The sequence below is a fragment of the Squalius cephalus genome (genome assembly GCF_949319135.1).
Source record: "Squalius cephalus genome assembly, chromosome: 7".
NCBI lineage: Eukaryota > Metazoa > Chordata > Actinopteri > Cypriniformes > Leuciscidae > Squalius > Squalius cephalus.
The window spans coordinates 17946726-17974257 of NC_137128.1; the positions used below are offsets into that span (position 1 = coordinate 17946726).

Below are 27532 nucleotides of genomic sequence, written 5' to 3' on the forward strand. Positions count from 1 at the left end.
TTGTGAAGAAAAAGTATATACTTTTGAGAGTGTGGCAAAAGAGTACAAGCTTTGGGACATACTATCACGTCATACATTGGTTCTTTAACGGTTGCTCTCTGTCGCATCCTGTCACAATAAAACTGGCCTGTCAATCATCTTGTCACATTTTAAATTCCTCCACATTTCATTTAATTCCGTTTCCTACCGAATGCGGAGACTGTCTTCATATTCATGCATAATGATGCATTTAAAAGTTAATGGCCAAATGGATCTTCATAAAGTCCACATTGCAGATGAAATACAACACGAATAGCATTAAATAAATATGCCTGGGCTGTAAAGTTACGAGGCCTGTTATGATTTAAAGCAGGGTTTCTCAAACTTGGTCCTGGAGGGTCACTGTCCTGCACAGTTTAGCTCCAACCCTGATCAAACACATCTAGCTGTGAGTTTCTAGTGATCATGAAGACATTGATTAGCTTGCTCAGGTGTGTTTTATCAGGGTTAGAGCTAAATTGTGCAGGACAGCGGCCCTCCAGGACCGAGTTTGAGAAACCCTGATTTAAAGGTTAAACTTTGATTAGTCACCCAAACCTTTATCTAAACCTGTCGCGCACATCCGCCATGTTTTGTAGTTTAACACTTTTTACTCATGTTTGGGTTGTGGGCAAGAAAATCCACCGAAAATAGTAGACCATCCGGGGCCTTTTGACATACTCTATTCAAGATACTATGCTTTGGGACATACTTATTCTAATACTGTTTAGGATGGATAGTATGGGCATTGGGATGCAGGGTCCTTGACTTCCTATGGCTTTGGCCCTCTGTAATTTCACAGCTGTATACCACCAATCACAGAGCCGAAAGCGTTAGGTGGAAAAATCCTAATATGGAGAAAACTTACATCTACCGATCTACACAACACAACACAAACTGAATCGGCATATGTAGGGTTTATTTCCTCAAAAAGATTTAGATGTTTATTGTCAAATTATAAATTCATAAAATAACATTAGAACTGATGATTTTTCATTTAAAAGGGGCCCTGGCGGTTCCTCTCTGATATATAGGCGGCCCAACACGACGGTACCTTGTAAATGACTATTTTTGTATCTGACTGATGCAACGGACTCTTAAAATTGTGTTGCAGCCAGCCAATCAGATCGGGACTGGCAATTTCATTACCACTTTTCTCTGCAATATGCATCAGGCAGTGAGTGTGACAAATACTGTGGACTGAGTTTAAGATTCAACCTGGAATATTACATGTAGTTGTAGGCACTTGAAAGAAAGCACTAGGTACAATTTAAATATCAGTCTCTTACAAGAGATATTTAATGTATTTCCATGTCGCAGCAAAGACTCCAAATGTGCAATTTGGCCTAAACGCTAAATTAGAGTTCACACTAAAACCCCATGATCTTTAGGACCGTGCGGTGTCACACGGTCTGTGCTCGCCGAGCTCAAGAATGGGTTCAGTCCGCGCGCACAACACACACACTGACATCTCCCAGCGCGAGCGGAGCGCGGCGATTTAATGACGGCATAATCTGATAAAGTAGCAACAATCGGGGGAAAAAAGTGGATCTTCATGCACACATTCCCAGGAATATTCCAGCTGGCTTCAGGATGAAGACACCGATGGTAATTGTATTGAAAACAGTTTGAATGTCTCGCATCTCTCCTGTGCAGCATTGTTGCTGAAGTACTGCGGCTCTCTGTTGCTTTCACATGCTGGATGAAAGAAGATTAAAGACAATAAAACAACCTTAATCCCAATTTCTAAATCATGAGGAGTGTGTAGGAAATTAAATTTATGGAGACAGGAAATTTTGCTTTGTGGAAAGAACGTGGCTTTTGTGAATTTTATTTTTTAAATATTTTAAAAACATTTTCCATGAGAATATTATGTCTTTCTATGCATTGCAAAATGATACAAACAGGTTTTATTTTAGTATGGCACTATTAAATAATAAAATTCTTATAATAATGGAGTTTTTTTTTTTTTTTTTTTTTTTTGCTATGACAAGATGCAATCAAATATACACAATTTTACTTTGTTTAATGTTGCTGTTGCAAAACCATTATTGCATGATCTGGTGCATTAGTTTTAGGCATCAGCATTTAGTTAGAACCTGCAAGTTCTTATAATCTCAATCTGATTAATATTTGAGCACGGGAAATGTGATTTGTATCCTATAATTGACTGCGCCGAGGGCATGGGTTGGTGATGATTTATGACCTTGCGCTCTGTGGTGGATTTGAACTTTTGCCCTCATGTTTTCCAGCGTCATGGAGTTGCCGTTTTTCTCGCGATCACCATGTGCACCAGTCTGTTGTTCGTGTACAGCGTCAGCTACAATAATAATACTACAGCATCCAGCGCGTCTAAGGGCGCGTCAGGTGAGAAAGCGGAGCCCACCAGAGCGCCGCGCGCACCTCCAGCACTGCAGGGGTACAGCAGCATCATTGAGCACAAGGTAAACGGTTGTTCTTTATCTATTCATGTGAAGTTGTCTGTAACCAAAAAATAAAAATAAAATAAATAACACTATTGGTTATTACCAGAGTTATGCACATTTGTATCCTACTGTAAAATCAGCTTTGTTTTGAAAAAAGGTAGCAAGTTTATTACTGATCCAAGGTAGTTGTTAGCTTGTTTAAGAAACCAGCGTAAATGTGTGTGTGTGAGTGTGTGTGTATTAGTGCTGTCAATCGATTAAAAAAACAAAAACAAATTAATCACACTTTTTTTATTATTAATTGTGATTAATAAAACCTAACATTAAAGTTAATATATTTTTATCTTGTAATATTTTTACATTTAATCCAAATTAATGTAGAAACAACATATAGACAATAGCCTATATTTAAAATATTTGTTTAATGGCATCTTTGTATGAATGAAGCAAGGCAGTATACCACTGATGCCAATACTGTTACTGATGTCTCTATGAATTCTCAATTAATTCTCATTAATCTTAGGCATTCAGCATTACCGTATAATTGAAAGCCATAATTTTTAACATTTATTAGGCTTTAAATAATATAACTACTTTTAATTTATGTGAACTTAAAACATTATAATGAATCTCACATTTACCTGTGCCCTTCAATATATCAGGGCAAATGTTTTTCGATTGGCCCAGTCAGACCACTTCATATTTTTACTTGCCCTGTCAAAATGCACAAAAAGTAATTTTTTTCATTGTTTTTGACCCTTGTAACCTTGCAAACAGGTTATCGATATTTCTGTATTTATATGAATTGAATAATCGATATTTTTGACAACACTACAGTGCACTTAGTTTATTATTTCAAATGCCTTTTAAAAAAGACTACAATTGAAAAAAAAAAAACGTATATTATATTTAAAATTCAACCCGCCAAAGTGGCTGGTATACAGGAGGAACATGCCACTGCTGAAATCCACCCGTATATATCAGGTTGGTTGGTGTTTATGTCAAGCGATACATACATATATATATGGTTAAATATCAATTTACCTATGTATTCATAATTTCACAATGCATGCTTCTATAGGGGGGGAGGGGAGGGGAGGGGGGAGGGGGAGGGGGGGGGGGGGGTTGTACAACAAACGTTATCTGTGGGATAACAACAGTGAAGTCCATTATGTTTGAGCCATTATGTTGATAGTGTACCTGCTGGCTGGCTTTCATTTTCTTTCAGTCCGTAATAGTGTTACAATTGGTTCCACTGTTACATGAAGAAAACAGTTTAAGCATTATGATTGACCTTTAAGCCTGATCATAACTTGCAGTCTGCACTTTATGTACTGTAGCAATGTCGTGCTTAACTGTCCGATTATAATGGGGGAGAGAGTTTGCAACGCTATTGCGTTGATCTGATTGATTGTTATATCTGGGGAACTTTTAATATATACTTTTAATATTAACACTCAGCGTAGAAAAGTCAAGAATAATGACATCTTTTTAGATAAACCAATTATATTTCAAGAGATTACTGAAATGCAGACACAGCGAATCACTGTGCGAGATCACAGTCATTTCCTGCTCATGTTTACTGTGGAATCAGTTGCATTGAAATTGTAATAAATTGAAAAAAAAATACTACTGTAAAAATTACTGGTGAAGTACACCAAATAGCAACCAGGAATTGACTATAAATTCACATGATTGTGGTATTGGGACATGTTATCACCAAATGTTTTCCCGCTGCTATAAAGGTGAAAATATCCAATTGCTTTTAGAGAAATTGACTTTCAAAATAATCCTACTCTAACAATAAAAAAAGGTAATGCATCATCTCTTTGGTCTGATTGGTGTTTTCATGGCTCAACACCATTTCTTAAGCTTGGGATTTATTAGAACTTTAGATAGTGGAAAGTTTTATCTAGGCCATGCAACAGACTAGACAAGTGCCTCAATGCATTTTTGAACAATGATCTTCAGAAGGTCTTGTGGTTAAAAATTGAACTGTGGCATTTAAAATGTCTACAGACAGACATATGTCTCCTAGCTTTGAGCCAGTTCAGTCAACGCTGAGCCATTCTGAGCGATTTAACGCTCATTCAGTTGCTGACACTGTTAATCAATAAACCAGATTATTAGTGTGGAGAATCATAACACCAGTGCTGGTGTTCTCTAATCTCATCTTTGGTTAACTGGAGCAGTTTTGGTCAAAAAAGGGTATTTCCATTTCACTTCCGTCACTGAATTCATTTCTCTTGTTCAAATCGTCTTGAGATTCTACAGAGGAGGGCTGAGGGGAAGAATCAGATCGCAGGCACTAACCCTTCCTCCGTCGGCCATTAATCACTATTTACCCCTGGCTCAGGCAGACGGGCGGCTCGATACTCACCTGCCTTTAGCAATATCAGCCTCAACTCAAGCGAAATCCCTCATTGCCCTCTTCTATCTTTTATTGATAAACCCAAGCATTTTTTTCTGATGAGATTTGACACCTCTCTTCTGATGCCTCTGTTGATGACTGCCGTATTGTTCACACGAGGGCTGATAGAAAATGAAGTGCTGCACTTTAAGTCACGGAAGAGCTGTTGACAAAGCCAAATGAGGCTGTGATCGATTGGCGAGTTTCTTTGACGGCTTTATGTGAGTTGGTCTTCCAGTGCTCAGTTTTTATTTTTGCGAATCTCTGATTCAGTTCACATTTATTTGAATTGCGCTTTTCACAATACACATCATTTCAAAGCACTTTACAGAAACGGCATAAGTCCACATTACAATTTAGAGTGATCTGTTATTAGAGGTAAGTTATTTCAGAAATGTACATATACAAAATCACAGTTAGCGAAAAAGGTATTAATTTAAACAATGTAATAATTTAATGCAGAAACAATGAGCTCATTGAAGTAATGAATACTTGTTTGTCATCAAATGATTATGACATTTAGACAAATGTAGCATTGGTGCGTGTTGACTCAGAGTTTGGGTCATCTGAAGTCTTTGTAGGAGTCTGATGGCTTGAGTTGACATTTACTGAATGATTTCATTTATTAATGATATTAGTTGTAATATATTAATTCAAACTCATTATTTAAAACTGATGTTGTTTAAACTATTTAGGCCAGAAACTTGAGTACACGAGTTGCATGCAAACACCCTGAACTTTGACCTTGATAATGCATTAAACATGTTGCTATTTCTGGACTGTTGCGATCAGCATTGTTGCTGTCTTTATGGTGGAATAACTCCTGGAGCACACAAGTGCAGACAGACAGATATATATCCATCCAAAACATTGAAACATTGACAAAATGGCCTTTAAAGTTGTCCATTTATGTTCGCGAATGTGATGCATTCACTCCCAAAAATAAATGTTTTATATATTTATGGTAGGAAATTTACAAAATATCTTCATGGAACATGATCTTTACTTGATATCCTAATGATTTTTGGCATAAAATAAAAATCGATAATTTTGACCCATACAATGTATTGTTGGCTATTGCCACAAATATACCCGTGCGACTTATGACTGGTTTTGTGATCCAGTGTCACATATGAATAGATACATCCATCCATCCATCCATCTTTATCTATCTTTGATATTTGAATGTTAGTGTTGAAGACAAAATTCACAAAATAGACTGGATGACTCAAGTTCAATACATCAGAATTCAGCGCATGTCTTTTCAAGTATTATTTAAGGGCCTCCGCCTCAGTGGATGTCTGTGAGGTATGTTTCTTTGAGTTGAATCTGAATTTAGGTTTTCTGCAGCAGATCAGTGGATGTCAGTGTGAAAGCGAAGCATGATTTCAACATTTGTGATGTGTTCAGGCCAGTAAGGTCAAAGATGAGAGCAAAGCGCATGAATCTGCTTAAAAGCAGTTGGTGGTATAACTGACGGCTGAGTGCACATGCATTTGTGCTGCTTTAAGACTTTAAAGATTAAACCCCTGCACATTTTTAAAGTAGATGCCAAGTGCTGCTTATTGTTTTGTTTGCCACCGGATTATGTGGGTGGATTAGAAAGTCCACCGTTACATCAGTGATGTCTGGTTGACAGTATAAGAATGCATATTATACTGCCCCCAATTCAGACCTGCCAGTTCAAAGGAAACAATTCTCAAGAGCATGTTAGAGAATGTACAGCCTGCTAATGTGATTTGAAGATAGTGGAAGGGCTCAGTTTGAATCAACCCCACACGGACGCAAATAGAATTATGAAATACTGTTCAAAATGCTTTTAAACCCAGCTGAATTCTTTGAAAAGCCAAGAGACGTATGCCAGCTCGTTCTACTGTTTCACAGAACTTAAAGAGACAGTTCACCTTCAACTACTCACCCTCAGTTCATTTCAAACTCATTTAACTTTCTTTTTTCTGCGGAATGCAAAAGGAGAAATTTGACTCAATGTTCAAACTCTTTTTCATACGATAAAGTTAATACCGAGTCAATGACTAAGGGCTGGGAAACTCAGAAAATAAAAACAAAAAAGCACCATAAGGTCGTGTGTCCACCAAAGCGTTTTTTTTTTTTTCATGCGGCTGGCGTGTTTTTTAAATTGTTTTCAATGGGAGCGCCGCGTTTTTAAAACGCCATGAGCGTAACGACCCGCTGAGCGTCTTTTTCATGCTGAAGCGCTGAGCGTTCTGCGTTTTTTACAGGTCGCCGGGAGTATAAGAATGTTCAACTTTGGGTAAAACGCAGCGCTCATCACTGTCACTTTTTACCCAACTGTCCAATCACAGTGGAGGAGGGGCGGGACTGATACCACACCGACCAACCGCCACATTCTGCTTGTACAACGACAACAGCAAGCATAATAACGGAACAAAATCATTTAAAACAAGAGCCAGAGAAAATGCATTACATTGTATCGACATTTTAATATAGAATCAACACAGAAACAAAATAGGTGTGAAATGAGACACTAGTAACACTTTCGCGGATATTCTGTATCATAACAAGCAAAGTGTCTCAACTGAAAAAAATACTGCGCTGCCAAAACGCTCTCAAGCGCTCACAGCTAGGCGTTTTCAGCAGAGCGCCTAGCGTTTTCAGCTGGCTAAAAATGCTTTGGTGGACACACGGCCTAAAAGTTGTCCATATATGCACTATATTTGAAGTCTTTTAGAGTCATTTCACGAGTTCACACTTACATATAATTTGAAGGGGTAAAGTTTAATGCGTATTTGGCGTGCTGTCCGGAGGGAGGGCTCCGAGCTCGGAGTTAGGCCCGAACCCAGAGTACTCCCCCCGTATGCAAGTGTTTAGGACTAGAAGCGTGGAGAAGGGGTGGTGGAGGGATGCTGCAAAACTGTCAATGGAATGAGGTGAGACTGCTGAGTATATATACACCTCTTACCATTGATTGCTGAGTGCTCTCCACTTGTGTTAATTATCTGAACGTGCTCCTCCCGAACCTTGTTAATAAAACATCATTTGATAGTTTTGTGTGAGGTGCAGATAACAATTTGAGTTATTCAATGATTGTCTTCACTCCCAAGTATCCTTTACATTTGTGTATATTCAAAACATGCATTAAAACATGTTCAACCAGGTGTGTTTTGTGTGTCTTGTAACTGATTTCTGCACAAATTCAAATGACATCAGTGATATTTTAAATCCTCACACAAAAAAAAAAGTATTCCTCACACAAATCTTAAAACAAAGACTTGCTGTACACAAATTGAGCAATTTTATGATGTTTTTTGTTGTTGGTTACTAAGAACTGTCATACAATGAAAAATAGAGGCATGCATTCTTCAAAATTTCCTTTTGTGTTCCACAGAGAAATGAAAAACAGCATACAGGTTAGGAATGGCAGGAGGGTGAGTCAATAATGACAGAATGTTCATTTTTCCATGAAGTACCATAGAATGTTATAGTCCATAGCTCTTATAATTCATCATTATAGCACATTAGTTGCACACAGGTTCGAATCCGTATACACTTTGAGTGTTTAGAATTGAAAGGACAAAAGGAAGTTGAAAGGAGTTATTCTGGCCACGATAATTGTGTAGTGAAAACCTGATATTGTGACAGGCCTAGTTCCCGCCATTAGCTGACTTGCATAGTTTCTTTAGTGAATCGTTTGCTACAATAACACAAATGGTGTGAGTGAATAAACAACTCTAATGCTCAAAAATAGTTCTTGTTGAATTCACCATTGTTTTCTCGAGCTGTGCTCAAGTAACGTTGACATAGCACAGTCAAATATTAGAGGTACAAGGATCATTTAATTTTGTAAGTCACAATTCGGAAAGGACTTTATCCCAGCCTGTGCAATTAACAGTTTCTGAAAGGTGGATAGTGATAGGATTGGTCCCTCTGCTCTCTGCTGAGCTATCTCTGCATTTCATTTGCCGGATGACTGCTCCTTTGAATCCTCCCAGTGTGGGATGAGATGAGTGTCAGTTCTTCTCTCGACTGTGGAGAGGCTGAGCGAGACATCCCAACGGTCTTCCCTCAGCTCACCAAGCCGGGCTGATGTCTCCAGTGATGGCGGATTTGCACGGCTCTCAGCTCTGGGCTGAAAACATCCTCTCCACTCACTCTGAAAACACACACCCTGTGGATGTAAACAGTAGGGGAGCTTTGGATGCGTACTGATATGTACACCTCAGGAACACAATTTAATGGAAGCATGTGCATGTCATTCCCCTACAGTCAGTATATGCCAGTTCAAATGTTACTATGTGCCTGATACCTCATTTCCATTAGGTGCTAAAATTCTGTTCTTCCCAAAGCTTGTTTGTCATGCAGATTTGACTTCTACAATGGCCTTGTGGCTGCTAAAATTCATTCAACACTTTTCAAGTTATTAGTGCTGCTTGCTAAGGTGCTTGGTAGTTCTTAGATTTGAACGAATCTCTAATCCTAAGTGGTAAATGAGTTATAAAAAAATTGTAATTACATTTTTTCTTGAGGTGTATTAATAATGTTTGTAAAGTTAGCTTCCTCTCAAACCTGAAGAATTAAACGGGTTTTTATTATTATTATTTATACCCCCTCCTTTAAATAAGGAAAAGTTGAAATGAGATAATATTTTCAATTGAATTTCTGTATATTTCATAAAAATGGTTTATTGAACCACCAAAATGTGAATAAAATGTCCAAAATGGGCATACAAAATGTATACGCTCCCTTTGAGGAGGATAATTTTTTTAGGAATACACAATATCTCAGTTTCTGTTGGTATTGAGTTTTTTTTTTTTTTCATCGATCAAAATCGGTTAATATTTGATATACACAGATGAGCCAAAACATTGTGACTACCTGCCTAATATGCTGTTGGTCCGCCGAGTGCTTCCAAAACAGCGCCGACCCCCCGAGGAATGGACTCTACAAGACTCTTGAAGAGTCCATTCCTTCTTCCACTGCTCCAAGGTCCAGTTCTGACGCTCATGTGCAATAGGCAGTAGGTTGGCTCTGGTTGGTCTGCGGCTACACACTTCCATACATGGCAGAGTGTGATGCACTGTGTGTTGTGACACATTCCCCCATAACCATCATTAAAATTTGTTGTGACCTGTGCCACAGTAGACCTTCTGTTGGCTTCAACCAGATGGTAAAGCCTCCATTTCCCCCGTGCACTGATGAGCCTTGGGCGCCCAACACCCTGTGGCTGGTTTGTGGTTTGTCCCTCTTCGGACCACTGTTGGTAAATTCTCACCACTGCTGAGTCTTGCCGTTTCAGAGATACTCTGACCCAGTCGCCTTGCCTCAACAGTTTGGCCCTTGTCAAAGTTGCTCGGTTCTTATTCCTGATATTTCTCCTACATCCAACACATTGATTACAAGAACCGATTGTTTGCTTACCATCTAATCTACTCAGACCTTAAAATGTGGCCTTGTTTGGAGATCATCAACGATATAGGCTTCACCTCTGACTGGTCATAATGTTTTGGCTGATGAGAGTGTATCAGACATTGGCTGATATTTCTAGTATTGTATTATCTAGTATTTTGGTGTCTGTTGGTAACAAAGATTTTTTAAATGTAATATTTTAATATTTGATATCTATCAGATATTGGTCAATATTTCCAATGTTTTTCAGATTTAGATTTCCTTTGCATCATATATTGTTCACTTATTTTACTTAATTTTAATAACATTCATTTATCGCTTGTCATCCATAACATCGGCTTATCAGCATCTTCTAGAATTTGAATATCTGTTTATCCCCATGCAACATTATTTATTCCAACAAGAAAGTCATGTGACTTTGCCTCCACAAGTCCTGTACTGAATAACATCATTTGGTGTGACTTTGAGTGAAGCACACTGTCCACTCCAAGACATAAGGCATCTTACACCGATTGCTAGCAAACATGAAGTTCATCAGATATTTTGTTTGTGCACTTTAATCCACAAGTAAATTATTACATTTAATAAAAGATCCACAGTGGCAGTGAAGATTGTGTTCTCTTGAACACATGCTGCTTTATTCACAAACTGATTTTGGGATTCCAGCGTTGAGTTCTTCACTGGCAAGCACCACTCAGGTTTTCAGTGTATCTTTTGGATTATAGCTATTTCATCTGAAAGTCCTTCATGATTATGCTTGATCGGTCTCTGTTTAACGCTCATCTCTGACTTTCTTTTATACTAAACAAAAGCACTCTTTTGGGCAGCACTACAACTGTGTGAATGTATGTGTTTAGACTAGAATTCCTTCATGAATGTAATATTGTGGAAGGGGCCGTTTGGGGATTCTAGGTCAGGAAATTGCTTCTAGATGTTTCAGTATAAAGCAGGAAATAGAGGGATTTGGGAAGCACTTGTCTGTAGAGAATGATGATTTTATGGTTTTAATGTTTAACCTCTTATTTATTTCTGATCCGTAAGCTTGAGGGAATGATGTTTTCCAGTTGAGTCGCGCAAAAAGCACAAACTGCTACGCAACAACAGTCGGTCTACAGCGAGGTCTACATACATAACAGATGGATTGATCTTCCTCTGGCTATTCTCCTGGTGAGAAATTTAGAGGGGAAAGCAGCAGATGAATTGTTTATTAATGATTTTTTTGCACCCATAGTGCTCTAGCAGCCCGGGGCATTATGCAGCTATTTAGCAGTGATTGATGAGTTTGTCGTTCAGCCTCAGAAAAGAGCGATCAAGCTGTTATTTGTGTTCTCTATGTAATCTGGCCTTGATAAGTTTCCCTGGAGATTTGGAACATACAGTATTGCGTGAAACACATGGATCAATTCATTATTCCTCTTCCAAGTCAAATCATTCTTATAAAGTTGCTCCAAATTACATTTTCTTAGTTGAGAGAAAAAAAGAAATGGAGGGATTAAACATTAAAGTATGCACAAAAAGTTGTACTGTTTCAGTTGAAAACGGTGTCGGGTAAACAGCCCCTTAACCTAAAGCAGAGCGTTTAGACAGAAGGTGAAAATAGGTTCTACAACAATGGAAATTATAAGAAAAATGATGTTTTTGGAACATTAAATCATGTAAACGTATTCTAGTAGACCCCTAAGCTAAATTATGAACCTGTAAATGAGAATAATAGGGACCCTTTAAATATAATCCTTTGGACTCAAAGCACTGCAGGTTTAATCAAACCACAGCTGCAAAGGAAAATGATTTCTTACATCAATTTATCCTTTAGTTTCCCCACCGGACTCAAATCACAGCGATCCGAGAACAAGCTGACACTTTCTGCTAGCTTAAACTAAAGTGGTATTCCAAGAGGAATTTGCTGGTTTTACCCACATTTCAACATTGACTAATAGCACAGCTTCACGGCTATGATGGATGCTGTTGACAGCTCTCATCAGCGCTTGTGACACGACAGATTGAAATATTGCCTAATAGTTTGGTCCCAAACACACTTGACAGCCCATTGTGTGAGACTTTCTAAGCGCTATAGTACAGATAGAGCATTATCACTCCTTTTTTTCTGCATATGCAGATCCCCGCTGGGACTCCATAGTAATTCAGGATCAGTCTTGTTGCTGAAGGATAAGCAAGAATGTGGGAGATGAATGGAGAACGTTTGTGACAGCATCTCCTTGATCTGCGAGCTTTAATGACTCCTCCTGATATCTGCCAGCTATTAAAGATATGAACGCACTTTCTTTAGAGCTATTATGGAGGTCAGGGGTTTAAAGAGAGGACTGAGTGGTGAATCACAAATGATAATAAACCCTATAGAGGGACAATGGACTTTGTTATCAAGTCTAATCATATTGCATTAATCCCTTTTAAATTGAACCGAGTCTTCAGGGTTAATTGCACGAAACGTGCCTCTTTATACTTCTGGTTAACTTGAAGCTGTGGCTGCCAGAAGATCACTGCAAAAATATGGTGACAGTGTCAAATTTACAGTTCATAACCATAAGCTGTATAATACATGCTGTATTATAGCAGTCTACTTGAACTACAGCTTTATACAACTAAATATAAAATATGCTGATAAAAAATAAAAAACAGTAGAGGTGGTATTAATACATGACATCTCAAAGTTCTTCTAAATTGGCAGTTTCATGAACAAAAGCTAATGAACTTGCACACTAATAAACACACATGACATTAAAATAAAGCGTAAGCAACAACTAAAAACATCATAATGTGCTTAACTGATGATACTATTTAAATAAAATATAAATAAATGCAGTGCCAATTTGACTTTATTTTACTGTAAATTAGGTTAAGATGACTCGTATTTCATTTTACTAAAAAAAATGTTACTATAGGTGATTTCAGTTAATGTGTATTGTCTTGTTAAATGTAATAAGTATTTTCACCATACATTGTTGTAATTCACAATTGTTATGTAAAAAAAAAAAACGTAAAATTACAGCATGTATTATGTTAAATCAAATGTAGCATCATTTTTCAAATAAGAAATGTTTTTTTAACTGTAAGTTACCATAACCATAGTTATTACTAGCATGTTTTAATTTATACTTGGTTTGATTTACATATATTTCACTGTAGAATATAAAAAAGGAAGTAAAAATTCTGAATTACTATATACTGAAATCATGTATATGTACATACAGCAGTTAAAAAATAATGGTTAATTTAGTAAGTCTGATTGTTATAATGGATCATTTATTATACCTTTCTGCAATAGTGCCTAAGTTGTGATGGTCGATAAAAAGCTGGTTTGTCTGTGGTTATGCTTGAATGTGGAGTGTGTTAAGAGGATTTGGTGTTCTACTCGTGCGACACAAGTGTGCAACCAATGAAAGAAGTACTATCTGCTCAACAGCCCATGGAGAAATGAGGCATAATTCAGAGCATTATCAACACAAGGTTAGAGTCTCACTAGCTCAGCAGAAGCCCAAGATCATTATCATTATCTGATAAAGAGCAGAGAAGTTAATGACTGGCAGAGCGTGAGTGTATTCGTGTCTTTTAAATGGAGATGATAGGATGTCTCTAATGAATACTGTGTGTCATTATGGGTAGCGTCATGTGCCTTTAGATCTGCGTCTGTTATGATGGTTACACACTTTAACCGATTTAATCCCAGCTAAACTTCAAATACACTCTGCATGTGTGTAGAATGTCAAATAGAATCACCCTAAAAAAGCCTCAGCAGCATTTGGGTTCTTATTCTGTGAAGCATCTCATCTGGTGTCGTTTACGAACTTTTCAAATCATTCTTTCAACTCTGCAAAGGTTTTGATCAGCTTTGATCGGCACACTGGCCTTATGTTAAAGAAACCCCCTTCATATAATTTTGAAGTAATGGGACATATTGATTTGGACAGGATTGGGATCTCTTTAGTTATTACCAGTCTGGATTTGGCCTTATGGAACGTTATAGAAACTCATACAAAAAATCTATTGGGAACAAGACTTATACTACTAGCAACTTTGGTGGGTTGAATTTTATACAGTTTTTTCAATTGTAGTCGTTTAAAAAGGCATCTGAATTAATAAACTAAGTGCAAAGTAGTCTTGTCAAAAATATTGATTTTTCGATGCATATTTATACTGAAATAACTGAAACGCTTCCAATACTCATTTTACGAAGAACAGATACAAGATACCAGCTGTGCTTTCTCGCTTTTTTATCTCTCCAACAGTGAGTTGACACACAAACCCGCCTCCCCTCACTCACTCGTTTAATTTGCTCCGGATTAATATTGTTGGTGTTACAGGACTTGAATTTCGGCATGGGATTGCGCGTATTGCGCACAATTTTACTCATTCCCGCAGATTTTGTGCTCAGAAATTTAGCACTTTTTCACTGATTATTGCAGTTAAACAATCAAATACACACAAAATAATGACAAAATGCTGGTTTTGGCGAGTATTCATGTAAATATAGGCGTTTATGTTTTAAGTGAACGTAAGCAGTTGAGAAAGAAAACGCATGTGCAACAGTATAATGGATCAGTGCGTCGGGTCTTAAAGTGACAGCAGCCTTATACACCAGCTGCCAAATTATGAGATAATGTAAGAAAATATCCAACGCTATCTCACGACCAATTCGTACGAGTGATAAAAAAGTGGCTAATTCGTACGAATTCGTACGACCTCACTCGTACGAATTTGTACGATTTTTCTAAACCCACGTGATGGGTAGGTTTAGGGGTGGGGTCAGGGGTAGGTCATTCGTATGAATTCATACGAATTGGGCAATTCGTAAAATATGTACGATTTAGCAAAAATCGTACGAATTCGTACGAGTGAGGTCGTATGAATTCGTACGAATTAGCCACCTCGTAGAATTCGTACGAATTGCCGTGAGATCAGGCTGAAATATCTATTGCCGTTTTTCCACATGACATCGATGTCAAAATTGTGGCCAGTGAAAATGCAGAGAAGTAATTAATTAAGAAGATCATCAAACCTGATGCTGGTCGTTCTGTGCAGTTCGTGGCCGAACTCTCCTCATTGATTTAATCCTTTTTTTTTTTTTTTTTTCATCAGATGGGATGCCAGCAGTAGCTGAACCAACTGTTGTTTTACTCAGAAAGCTGGCAGAAAGGTGTAAATCCATAATGAAGGTGCATCAGGCAGTGCAGCAATAAATTTAGCCTCAGTTATTAAGGTCATAATACATACAGAGAAGCATTGTGCAAATAAAAATACTGCAATTTCAGACATTCATCAAACAATCTAGACAGCATTCGATTTCTCAGAGGACCTCTGTGTTTGTTGAACAGCTAGGTGGGTAATTTGCTTAATACTTTTTACATAATTTGTGTGATGGAAAAAAAAAAGAGGATTAAAAACACAAATTTACCAGACCCCCTCAAGAAAAACAAGTCCCGTCTGAATAGGGCTTAACGCTGATCATTTTGTTAATGCATTTAATACACACTTAAGGCATTCACCTACATTATAGCCGTTTCATTCTGTTCTGTGTTGCACAACTACTGCAATCCCATAGCCAGACTCTTGTTTATCAGCAAATGATAGAATACAGTTATACAGAAATACAGTTTTAACAGCAACCTGAAAAGGGACGTTTGACAGAAGTAAACTATTTGTTGTATATGTACAGTATAGTGGTCTAACATTCTTTATTCTGCAGAACACAAAAGAAGATCTTGTTTTTTTTTGTTTGTTTTTCCAACTATTTGTCCAAACAATGACAACACTGGGTCCCAGTGACTTTCATTGTATTTTGCTGCACTATAGAGCACTGCATTGATGACGTAGTTTTGTAGGCCAACCCCTAAGTTTGCATCACCCTGGTTCCCTCAACAAAAAACACAATAGGATTTTTCCATATTGCTATTCTTCCACAATAGCATTTAGCCACTTGTTTGCAAGTAAAAGCAGGGGTATTACTTCTGTATTTTATGCCGTAGAATAGAACGTGAACTCTTTCAAAAAACCCATTGACTTCAGATCTATAGAACCGGAAGTGCTAAAATGTTTTTAGGTTTACTTGTTTTAAGGTTTTGGCCTACAAAAATAAAAAATCCCTGCAACACTCTATTGCAAAATCAAGTAGCTTAAAATTGTAACATTGTAAAATGTATACGCTTTAGTATTAACTACATACATATATATTAATAACATGCTTTTGACATTAAAATACTATTATTCTGGGTGTTTCTGGGTCAGTGAGACCTGCATGTTCTTATAAAATGTCATCGTCTACTTCAGCAAAGTGCTCTTTCAAGTACTCCCATGATTCATGCTTGAATCTTCTCCTCCTTTTCCCCCGCCAGAACACCCTCCCCCCCTTTCAAAGCACTTGTTCTTGCAATCCTAACCCCTCCTCGCACTTTTACTATGATTGCCCCTTCTGCAGCGCATCTCTCCTTTCTATACCCTCACCATGCTCTACTTGAGAAGAGCTTTTTATCATTGCAGCCCATCTCTGGTTTATAAGCCCGGGTACGGATGATAATTCCTCCCTGAGGGCTTGTTTTAAAGAATTGCGGATGTCTGCGGCCAGACCTAATCTGTGCTCGCAAACAACACGAAGTGTTTGCTGGGAAGAACCTTTTGTATTCAGGGCAAAGCAATCATCCCACCGGGGAGCGTCTTCGTCTCATCTCAATTCTGACAATGTCTCCTGGATCTTTTTTTTTTTAACTCGCTTTATCTCTCTCTCTCTCTCACACTCTCTGTTTTTCAGTCATATTACCAAAAGAGGTACACACATTCTCTGTGTTTCTTTCCTTGCTGAGGATGCGATGAGCCCTCAGTATGAAGTGAGAGGAGCCTCTGCGGCTCACAGATTAAGTTGGAGGATGAAGATGAATCTGTAGGCTTTACTTTTCACAAACACACAGATGATGCTGGAAGGGTTACATCCAAATGGCCTTGACAAACGTCTCTCTCCTGCAATGCTTTTGTGTCATTTTATAGTATGTATGCTAATTGAATAATGTTTTGTCAGGGACTAAATCGGGGGTGTCCAAACTCGATTTATGGAGAGCTACTACTAGCTCTAACTTGCTTCAACACACCTGTCTGAAAGTTTCTAGTTTGCCTGATTAGTTTGTTTCAGGGGTGTCTTATTGGGGTTGGAGCTTGACTCTGCAGGTCAGTGGCCCTCAAGGAGCAGGATTGGACACCCCTGGATTAAAGGGGACCTATTATGCCCCTTTTCACAAGATGTAAAATAATTCTCTGATGTCCCCAGAGTGTGTATGTGAAGTTTTAGCTCAAAATACCCAACAGAATTTTATTTACAGCACGTTTAAATCATCATTTTTTGGGTCTGGGAAAAACGCACTGTTTTAGTGCTTCTCCTTTAAATGCTAATGAGCTGCTGGTTCACGGGACAGGGGGCGGAGCCTAAGCAGCCATGATAAGAGCCAGAACAGGGAAGATGATAATAATAAAACAGACAGTCACAGTAATGGTGTTCATTTCGACCATAAAAATGCCTACAGAGTCAGAGAATATATGCTGTATGGAGTTGGAAAAGGTATAGTTTAGTTTAATTACGATTATAACCTATTTGGCATTGCTTGTATACACTATTAAAGGGGACCTATTATGCAAAATTCACTTTTGTATGGTGTTTGGACATAAATGTGTGTTGGCAGTGTGTGTACACAACCACCCTACAGTGATACAAATCCACTCACTCCTTTTTTTAATCTCCATAAATCAAAAGCAGTCTCTCCAAATGACCCGTTTTCAGAATGTGGCTTTAGTGACATCACTAAAGCCACAGGCATCGCCCACGAGTGTTGACTGACACTGCCGTTATAACTTAGACCCGCCCTGATCGAGTTCACTGCGAGTTGTACACATCAGCCATTGCTGCAGCAATGCACTCACGAGAAGCGTCGAAGCATCTCCCAAGCGTTGAAGGTGTTGTAGCTGGATGTATTCATTCACATAGCTCTCTCTATTTACTCTTGAAATCTGCTAGCCACTGAAGACGAGGTGGATTCATTTTGTTTTCAAAGAAAATCCTCCCTCAACTCAACAGAAATTTATGTAAGTTACTTATGCACTTCTTATACTGTTTACTCAGCTCTAACAGTGATTTTCTGAAGAAAAACTGATGCTTCATCTTTTGTGTGACATACAGTAAACTTTATTAAACTCATCAGTATATTTTGTGTCATCATTCAGACAATTAGATCGTCAGACGGAGTCCTACAGCAGGCTTGCATTAAGGGGAGACACTACAGGTGAATAGGGTAAAATTTTAAAATAATAGATATCACCCTGAAACTTCCTCAGTTGATTACTTACACAAGTATATAAAAAAAATGTATTACAAGTTTTAGAAATTTGCATGTTTAATTATGCAAATTAGGCATTATCTCATTAAATATGCACGATTTTGCATATATTTTCGGTAGATAGATCTGAACATATGATAAAGCCAGGTGCAAAATTATTTTTTCATTTTGTTTACACACAAGATGAAAATAAAACCTCAGAGGGATTTCAGGATATATGCTTTCATTACCTTGGGAATCAAAATATACTGTCCATAGCCATAAAAAATAGATTTTCACCATATTTTTTTTAATTAAAATGTCACATAAATCAGGCCAGGAATGATTTATTAACAAATCCCTCTGAAAATATCTTCAGAATACTGCTAAGTGTATACCTGGAAAGTTTGGAGATGTTTGTACTGGAGAATGACAAAAAACTCATTTTGAGAAAACGGCAGTTAAAGATTCAAATAGCTGTAAATGAGAAATCGTCGTTAGCTTTAAATCCCCCTTTGAACATTCACGATTGGTTACTGATATAAAGGAAATGCCCATATTTGGGTTACATAGCGTTGTGCAGGAGACTCAGAGCTTTACAACGATACCGACAGACTCCAGTAAACAGACGGAGCTCGGCGTGTCGCATTGGAATGCTAACTTCCTGGTAAATTCGGGAGAAACTTACTGCCGCAAGTAAACAAAATGTAATAAAATAAACATCTTAATGTATATTTTCAACGTTTTCTTTATAGCAGCTTGAAAGAACATATTGAAGGAGTAAACTAGCCCAAAATCTCAAAACTGACCACTGCATGAAAATGTTTTTGCCTGCCGTGTCTCGCCTTAAACTGTTGTAGGTTGTGGAATGATACTTTTAATGCATTTTGACTAGTTTGTATGGTGGCCCAGTAGTGCTCAACACAACGAAATTTAAAAAGCAAACATAAGTTCACAACATAACAGAAACAGCCACAAAACAACGGAAATAAGCCACAACACAACGAAAACAAGCCACAACACAACGAAATAAAGCCACAACACAACTGAAATGCTCCCGACCACTAGAGGGCTCTCAGAGCGCGGTTAGTTTTTAGTCGGCAGTCTTACAAAGGTTTCAATACCACGATTAGTTTTAACAGAATGTAACCATTGTAACCAAAAACAATTAAAGAGCATTAACCTTTTAGCTCAACTCACCGGGCATTTCATTTCCATACACCTGCGATGCATACATCAACCAATGTAATAAAACACGGTAACACTTTATTTTGATGGTCTCTTTTGAACATAGTTACATAGACTATAAGTAATTTTGCAACTACATGTCAACTAACTCTCATTAGAGTATTAGACTGCCTGCCTAATATCTGCTAACTCTTTATTGTGATGCTTCCCCAACAGATATTCTACTGACTTTGGAAGTACATGTCAACTTATTCTAACCCTAACCATATCAAGTCTACTAATACTCTACTGACACTCTAATGAGAGTTAGTAGACATGTAGGTGCAACATTACTCATAGTCAACAGAATGTGTAAAGGGACCATCAAAATAAAGTAAAACCTAAAACATTGGCAGATTCATGTTAATCTATTTCGGATAAAACTGTACATGCTTTTAGAGCCGCTCACTGGATATTTCACTTTGAAAGTGTCGCAAAACTTGCAAGTAGCCACGTAATATCAATCCCCTCTGACAATAGCAGCATTCAGTTGACAATAATAATATTCAGTTTTTTTAGAACTTAAAAAAAAAACTTTGTCAGAAAGTCTCAAAGCCAGAACAGTCATTTAGAGATTAATGTTCTGTGCAGTTCCATTACGAGTCTGTGTGGTGATGACTTGACTTGCTTCTTTCACACTTCTCTCGAACCATCACAGACAAGAACATCACTAGACGCTTCGGTACATTTCATTTTCGGGAAAGAGACGTGTACCCTCATCTGCAGCTATTTGGTTCTGTTTGAAACATAATAAAACTCCTCTGTCCTCCTCCCTTCCCCATCATCTGGCCTCTGTGGTGTTATTGGAAGCTCCAAATAATTGGGATAAACTTCTTTTTTTAGTGGCATTGTGGAAAAAAAGAAAAGCTTTTGTCTAATTAAGAGCATGCAGGAACATGCAGCTTGGACCTTCAGCAGGGTGATGATGGGAAGCCAATGGGATTTGGCTAATTGCCGCTCGTTTCGCTAAGGCTGGTGCGCCCCATCGCGTCTCCTTTGTTAGCTCCGTATATCATGTGCACCGTGGGCCGTTCGGGTCAGCAGAGTGATTTGCATAGAGTCAGTGATCTCGGCAGGGCCTTTAATCGATGATGCCCCAGAGCCACTTCCTCCCACAATGCAAATGCAGTTTTATTTCCTCTCTCTGGCCTGATTTGAAAGAGATATCTATTTTTTTAATTCAAGATTTGCCTGCAGCATGTACACTGAGACTAATTACTCCCTCCTTCCCTCCCTCCCTGTGTCTTTTCGCCTTCATTTTTAATTATCTTCCTTGGGTTCCATGAAGCACTGACTAAACATGGAATCTCAATTAAGAAAGCTGTCTGAACAAAGAAAGCTTGCCAAACAGAAGCCGTGGTCAGATTATATTAGATATATTGTTGGGGTGTTAAAATAAACATGACATCAAAATTGACCCTACTTACTTACTTAATGTTTCTTTTCTTATTATGCAGTATTCATCAAACTCACATTCAGGTAAACTCATTCTCAATGGAAAATCTGGACTCCATTGTTGTCTTGTTGGCAGTGCTCGGACCAGGCCCGGAGTGGGTAATCGGGAGAATCGGGAGAATTCCCGGTGGACCGCTTCACTTTTGGGCCGGTCGAGGAAATTGTATTTTTTTTTGTTTTTTTTCACATTTCAATGTCACGTTAGTTACATTATAGGCTACACACGTTCCGCATTCTGACACCGCAGCGCGCAGCCTCTGCATGGGTTGTACCATGTGAGGGAGTTCTCCCCTACCCTCCCATAGAGTTGGTTGGGTCCATAGCCCGTCTATTCCAAAACGTTTTCTCAGGTAGGCTACCGCGTCACCGCCGGCGCCTACCGATAGCTGGGCCGGCCCTACCGTAACGGTACGCGTAAGGGAGGATGGATGGGAGGAAGAGGCCAGGAGGTATGGAAGCTTGTTTCCGCCACAGAATAAAACATTTTAAAAGATAATTGCGACTTTTTATCTCACAATTTCGAGTTTACATCTCGCAATTCTGACTTTATTTCTCATAATTGCGAGATATAAAGTCAGAACTGCGTGAAATAAAGTCGCAATTGCGTGTTATTAAGTCAGAATTGCGTGAAATAAAGTCGCAATTGCGTGTTATAAAGTCAGAATTGCGAGATATAGAGTCAGAATTTGCGTGATATAAAGTCGCAATTGGGTGTTATAAAGTCAAAATTGCGAGATATAAAGTCATAATTGTGTGAAATAAGTCGCAATTGCTTCTTATAAAGTCAGAATTGCAAGATATAAAGTCAGAACTGCGTGAAATAAAGTCGCAATTGCTTATAAAGTCAGAACTGCAAGATATAGAGTCAGAATTGTGTGATATAAAGTCGCAATTGCGAGAAATAAAGTCAGAATTGCGAAATATAAAGTCAGAATTGTGTGAAATAAAGTCGCAATTGCTTCTTATAAAGTCTAAGTGAATTATTATTTAACCTTTACATTATTTGTTAACCCATGGTATTAATATAAACTACACAATAGTACGAGCTGAACTGTTGCTTCATTTATCCAATTTAGAAAAAGTGCTAATTTGGAATTCCACCATGGAAAAAGTGGGCCGGTCTTGGGCCTGAAACTCCCGGGCTAAAAAGTGGCCCAACTCCGGCCCTGGCTCGGACATATCTAGATTATTGATTAACCCTTAATGCATGAATGTTTCACCAATTAACATTACATAACGATAATCTATATATCTTACACGGATGGATCTCCACCTGTCGCAATAATATGAAACTCCCCAGATATTAGAATAACAGTCACAGGAGAATAAAAAAAAGCATATTTTGTTACCTTTTGGAGCTTGGAAGGGTTCAGTTTGAGCAGATGTTTTACACCATCATCACTGTCCTCGTCAGAGCTCATTTCCCAATACATTCAGCATCTGGCTCATATTCGCCATCTCAAACATATTCTCAAAACTATCATTTTCAACATCTTCAAAATCAATATTTTGATCGCTGACAGTTTCTTCACCAGATCCACCATCAAGTGACAGTGACTCTAATATCTGATTGCGTTCAGTACTTGCTCTGTAGTAAATCACTGAGCCATTTCAGGTTTTGCTGATGATACTTTCTATTCTTTTGTTTTCTGCCTGTGGTAACTATGAGTGAAATGTCACTTCATCATTGTGATGAAGTCATCATTGCACATTCATCATAGTGCAAGCTTAATACATTTTGACATTTGAATCACATAATCAGCTCCATATGCACGGCTTTTCTGATGTGGTAAACTTGCTCAGTAGCTCACCTGGTACGTACATCATTGCACTTGTGATGCGGAGCACTTGGGTACAAATCCTGTGAAACCCAAGTCACAATAAAAGAGATCAATCACTTTTTGAAGAAATCTAAAATGGCATGGTTGCTTAAAGTCCCCCTGTAGTCAATAATTGTATCCCTTAAAACTCATCTTTGATCACCAAAATGACATATTTAAACGTTTTTTCCTTGAAAAAACCCCCAAAACGGCATGCCTTAAATAGCTTGAATTTAACTCTACAACCTTGACTCATTTAGTATACGTGTATCTATGAATATGCAAATTACTCCCGCCTCCACTTACTCACTCTGAATCAGAGATCCATTCGTTGACGATACACACAATATCCGGATTGGTTACAAGGTAATTTGTGTCGTCAGAAACACCAGCGATTTCAAACCGTCTTTGGTTCACTGCAGTTTTAAAGAGAAAATATTCCGCAATGGTGTTGACATGAATTTGCACATAGTTTGTCTTAAAGCATATTAAAAACACCACATAGACATACACAACATTAAAAGCTGGATTTTCACCACAGGAGGACTTTAAGCAAAAGCGTTTTTCATTTACATTTTCTTTTGTTAACACTATTTGTTAGGTTCAGGGTAGGTTGTAGTTTAGAGGGTTCATTATTTTCAAATGCAATATCACATTAACCTTTTAGCCAGTGGTCTGGTGGAGCGTGGTGTCAGGTCTGCAAAGCATCTCCTAGAAAAGTGTGCACGTGATGGTTTTGACATTCATGCAGCCTTGCTCAACCTGCGCAACACACAGCATGCCATGCCATGGATATGGCATGCCTTATCCAGCGCAACGTTTACTGTCCCGACGCACCAGGTCTGTGATCCCCATGGTACCATCCCAGTTCACACCGAGAGTTGAGACTAATGTTCAGGCTGTTTTGTTCACACTCAGACAAAAATGAAAGATAAGCCATGACAAATCTGCCAGATGCCTTTCGCCTCTGGAGCCTGGGCAGACGATACGCATGGAGACAACCTGTAGGTTTGACAAACTGGCCACGGTTTCAGGAAATGACCTCCAACCCAAAGAAAGATATAGAATATGTGTGTGTTGCACACATTCGTATGGGAGTCGGATGTCTGCAAATGGACATGGTGGGGTGTTCGGATGCTACGAGACATCACACATTAAACCAGTTCATCACAAAGTTATCAAACAACTCCTCTGTTTTGTGCACATCTACAGACCACAAGCACAAAGCTCTTAAAGTCCCCCTGTGGTGAAAATCAAGCTTTAAATGTTGTGTATATGTCTATGTGGTGTTTTTAATATGCTTTAAGACAAACCATGTGCAAATAAGTCAACACCATTGCTGAGTATTTTCTCTTTTAAACTGCAGTGAACAGAAGACAGTTTCAAAAACTAGGTTCAAAATCGCTGGTGTTTCTGACGTCCCAAATTACCTTGCAACCAATCAGGTCAACGTGTGATCGTCAACGAGTGGATCTCTGAGCTGGTGAAAGTGAGTGGAGGTGGGGCTAATTTGCATATTAATGGCTCTTTTCCTAAATGAAGCAAGCGTGTAGAGTTACGTTCAAGCTATTTTAGGGCATGAAGGAAAAAAAAACTTTCAAATGTGTCATTTTGGTGATCAAAGATGAGTTTAAAGGGATATAATTATTAACTTCAGGGGGACTTTAAATAATTGAATAATTACATAAAGCATAATTCACAAGCATATCCGATTGCCATGTGCTTAAATAACGGTGAAATGTATAGTAAACATTTCTCTCAAGATATAAGACAGCATTAACTTTTTAGCAGGAGCACATTTTGCCCCCAGCACTTCTAGAGATGCAATGACATTGCAAAAATGTCTACTCCTGTAGATTGCAGCTGCATTTGACATGATTTTTGAATTTTTATGAATGCTGCACATAGCTAATGCTAATATTCAAGCAAATAAAAAATGCTAAACTTATTTATTTTTTATTTTTGTAAAATTTTTATCACAGTATAGCACTCAAAATCTTAGCTAACCTTTCATAGAATTACACAAAATTCTTCAATTCTCAAGTCGTCATGCCAGGGTAGCATTTATGTGTCATTTTGTAAGATTACTCTTGTCATCTGCTTCTCAGATGGCTATCAATCTGATAGTGACATTTTCCAGTGACATTTCCTCATGTGTGAAGTGAAAGCTGAAGCACTGCAGAAAACACTGAGGGATTTCGTTCACATTGCACACCAATCCAATTTGCGTTTCAAATCGATCTTTAGGATTGCTTCTCTACACTTTGTCATTTTGCAAGTGATGAAATCTGATCCGTTAGTTCTGACATTGTAATCGATATGTGTTGTATTTACAGTGGTTACTACAGTAATGATGTAAGCATCAGCAGCATGCCAAGAAACTTTCTCATAAAACTGCGAATAGCTGTCATTGTGGAAAGAGAAGATGGAAAATCATGACCCCGCATGAGTCAATATGGATGACATATTATGCATTCATCTGTTTAGAACTGCTGACTCAGTCACTCATTCACTATTCACTACATGGTGAATGGGGTACAAGTCATTTAAATGAACTTTGGACAAGCTACAAATGACATCCCAAATGATCTGAAAATCTGAGACTGTTTAGACTGAGGTTTAATCTGGATACATTGGAAAAAAGCGTTTTCATTTCAAAACACTCTCTGTCCACACTTGTACTTTCAAGTGTTTTCAAAAAGTTTCTTGTCCACACTGATGAAGGTTCACAGAGATAGAGACCAGGCATGATAAAGTTTTCATGCTATTCATCTGGCACTGTCATTTTATACTATTAGCAAGACATCCCCATCACTTACTAGTGCGTTCAGGTCGCACTCAGTCCCCATTTGCCTTTGCATTTGCCCTCATGTTTTTCCACAGGACAGCAATTTGGAGAATACATCTTCTGATATCTTTGCAGAAATGCAATATAAGGTTTGTACAGAGTAACATTTATCTTTAGCAACACTGTAAAAGCAAATAGCACATATCAGGAACATACCCCTATAGCCACATGACTAAACATGCACCATCATTTTCAAGAACACAAAATTATGTTTTGTGAACAAATTTCGGACGGAGCATTTTTGATTTTCCAAAAAAAAAAAAAAAAAAAAAAAAAGGAGAAGGTTTTAAACAGATGGCAAACCATGTATAGGTAGCACTTTACAATAAGGTTCATTAGCTAACATTATCAACTACCTTAGTTAACATGAACTAAGAATGAACAATACTTCTACAGCATTTATTAATCTTAGTTCAAATTAATTTCAACATTTACTAATACATTATTATAATCAGAGGTTGTATTTGTTAACATTAGTTAATGCACTGTGAACTCACATGAACAAACAATGAACAGCTGGATTTTTATTAACTAACATTAACAAAGATTAATAATACTGTAACAACTGTATCGCTCTTTGTTAGTTCATGTTAGTTAATACATTAATTAACTAATGTACCTTATTGTAAAGTGTTACCCATGTATAAATGTGGTTTGGATCAGGTTTATATTCAATGTGTTGTTGTGCTCTTCAGAATACAAGAACAGATAGATTTGAGTGGATATGCCCACAAATTGATTTTTTATGTTTTTTTTTTGTTGTTTTTTTTTTGGGGGGGGGGGGGGGGGGGTTGTTTGTTTTTTGTTGTTTTTTTCCCAGGGCAGCTTTAAATGCCCATATGTTAAGATTTGTAGGACAATGACTGCTGTTGTGTTCGTTTAACCCTCACTAATGCCACATCTGGATAGGACAGAACTTGAGTCTCCTGTGCAAGTATCGGCGTTACCAGGACTTTTTTCAGCAGTTAAATGAAGGGTTTTGGGCGACACGGGAATCTCATGCGGCCCACAAGGATTGAACTCATTAAACATTATGTCAGTGGAGCAGCACCTGTGTCTTCTCTGACCTGCGGCTGAGTTTCATTACCTAGAGAGCAACGGATGCCAAGAGAAGACACATGCAAATGCTGCAGCATTGCCTGCAGAATACATGGCGCCATTTGTTATTATTATTTCTCTCACAGCAGATGCCTTCATCCAGGACAAATTACACAACGCTGGCTGCGCTCTTTGCATATTATTGATTTAAAGAGGGTGACAGAGGACGTGGAAGAGGAAATTCACCGTAAATGCGACACTTCCTTGAGAAGCGGAGATGGGCGTTTATTCCTGAAACCCTTTATCCTCCAAGGATGGGGCAGGAGGGACTGTGCCCTTATTACTATAATAATACCAATGGTGCTTTTATGTTGGCTGGGAATAATTCATGGAAGGAATGGACATTCATCCTCCGTCAGAGTGAATGTGGAGATGTGCTGGAGAGGCTGGACGGTTTTTAAAACTTTTCAAGGTCTGGAGGTCTGAATTACCAACCGCTTCAATTATATCTGAACAGCAAGATGTTGTGAATAAACACATCCTGAAGAAAAATTGCAGGGCAAAATGTCAACAATATCTTTGAAACCGGGACATTT

General features: G+C 38.2%; 1 protein-coding gene across 1 annotated transcript in view; it reads left to right on the plus strand.

Moving 5' to 3' along the window:
* The first annotated feature begins 1475 nt into the window (after window positions 1-1475).
* st6galnac5a (ST6 (alpha-N-acetyl-neuraminyl-2,3-beta-galactosyl-1,3)-N-acetylgalactosaminide alpha-2,6-sialyltransferase 5a) overlaps window positions 1476-27532 on the plus strand; it is a 36247-nt gene continuing 10190 nt past the window's right edge. Inside the window, exons 1-2 of the mRNA XM_079876050.1 lie at window positions 1476-1626; window positions 2271-2462. Coding sequence (XP_079732176.1) covers window positions 1612-1626; window positions 2271-2462 — 207 coding nt within the window. The 5' untranslated portion in view covers window positions 1476-1611. The remainder of the gene's footprint in view (window positions 1627-2270; window positions 2463-27532) is intronic.